Raw genomic sequence first — 1,239 nt, forward strand, 5'->3', positions numbered from 1 at the left:
GCACCAAAATAACTAGAACCACATAAAGAAATGTATATTTATAAACTTAAAAGATGAAGAGATTAGATCAGAAATGTCTCTTTTATGTCATAAGGTAGCTTTGATTCGTACACATGTAATTATGTGTGTTTTTCACAGAAGGTGTCGGTTAAGTACAACTTTTGAGCTTGATTGGTGGCACTGTTAGAGGCCACTTGACCATAAAGTTTGTTTACCCACCTTAATGATTTCTTGTCAAAATAGATTCGTACTGAAAAGCAAATGAAAGTGGTCATCAGACTCGTTACCATAATTGCATAAAATTTTATAAGACCCGAAACTGTAAAGCTTTTCATGTTACGTAAACACTTTTTCTTTTCTTTCACAAATCTCATTCATACTTCTACTAATTTTTAGTTTTTACTTTTTACTATCTACTATTTCAATAATTGCATTTGAATGGATTCGCTCTTTTGACCTTTAAGTTTGTGTGAATGGTTTTCTAACTGACCAAACCGGAAATCATAAGTCAAAATTCTGGATCATCATCCGGTTAGTGTTACATAGGGTATTAATGATTATTAATACCTTTCTTTAAATTTCATAAAATTTAAGCTTATACAATTTTACTACATAACTTGGTCCCGGTACATCTTTCGTCCGCAAAGAATAATAATACTATGCACAATTACGACATAAAATTTTTGGGATTTACTCAAGTCGCCATCAAACCAAACTAAACCGGCTTTAGCTAAGTAAACTTTGGTTTCTTTAGTTTGGGCTCACCTAGATGCAACGATACGTTAACCTCTTCTTCTGAACTGTTCTTTAAATCGACGAGGTCGTCTAATTTGGGTTTCTCTTGCCTTTTAACGGCAGACGTGGACTCGTTATCCGATATAGGAGCAATGAACAAAAGTTCCTCTATTTCAGGTGCTAGCTTGATAGCTTCTTCTATATGAAACTCAGGTGGAATAAATGGCTCAAAGCTCTCATCTTGTTTGTCTCCTGATGGAACAGGGTCGGGCGGGGATGACTGGCTAACAGTTGAATCAAGGGCTGTAACCGAAGTGTTCCTCTGTTCTCGGGCGGCTGCTGCAAAGTGTACAAAAGCCACAAAGAACAAGGCATGAAAACTTGGCAACCATTCTAATAAAAAATAAGGAAAAAGAGTTCCAAACCTTCAAGCTCATGGTTCGATGTGATGAGATCAAGCTCCAAGAGATCCAAAAGGCGACCAAGATCCACTCCACTTGTCCA

The 1,239-nt window shown here is 36.6% G+C and overlaps 1 protein-coding gene across 1 annotated transcript in view; it reads right to left on the reverse strand.

Moving 5' to 3' along the window:
• Positions 555-1,239, reverse strand: part of LOC104784188 — a 3,923-nt gene continuing 3,238 nt past the window's right edge. Inside the window, exons 6-7 of the mRNA XM_010509246.2 lie at positions 1,161-1,239; positions 555-1,074 (exon numbers count right to left, since the gene is read on the reverse strand). Coding sequence (XP_010507548.1) covers positions 731-1,074; positions 1,161-1,239 — 423 coding nt within the window. The 3' untranslated portion in view covers positions 555-730. The remainder of the gene's footprint in view (positions 1,075-1,160) is intronic.

Source organism: Camelina sativa, chromosome 4, assembly GCF_000633955.1.
Source record: "Camelina sativa cultivar DH55 chromosome 4, Cs, whole genome shotgun sequence".
NCBI lineage: Eukaryota > Viridiplantae > Streptophyta > Magnoliopsida > Brassicales > Brassicaceae > Camelina > Camelina sativa.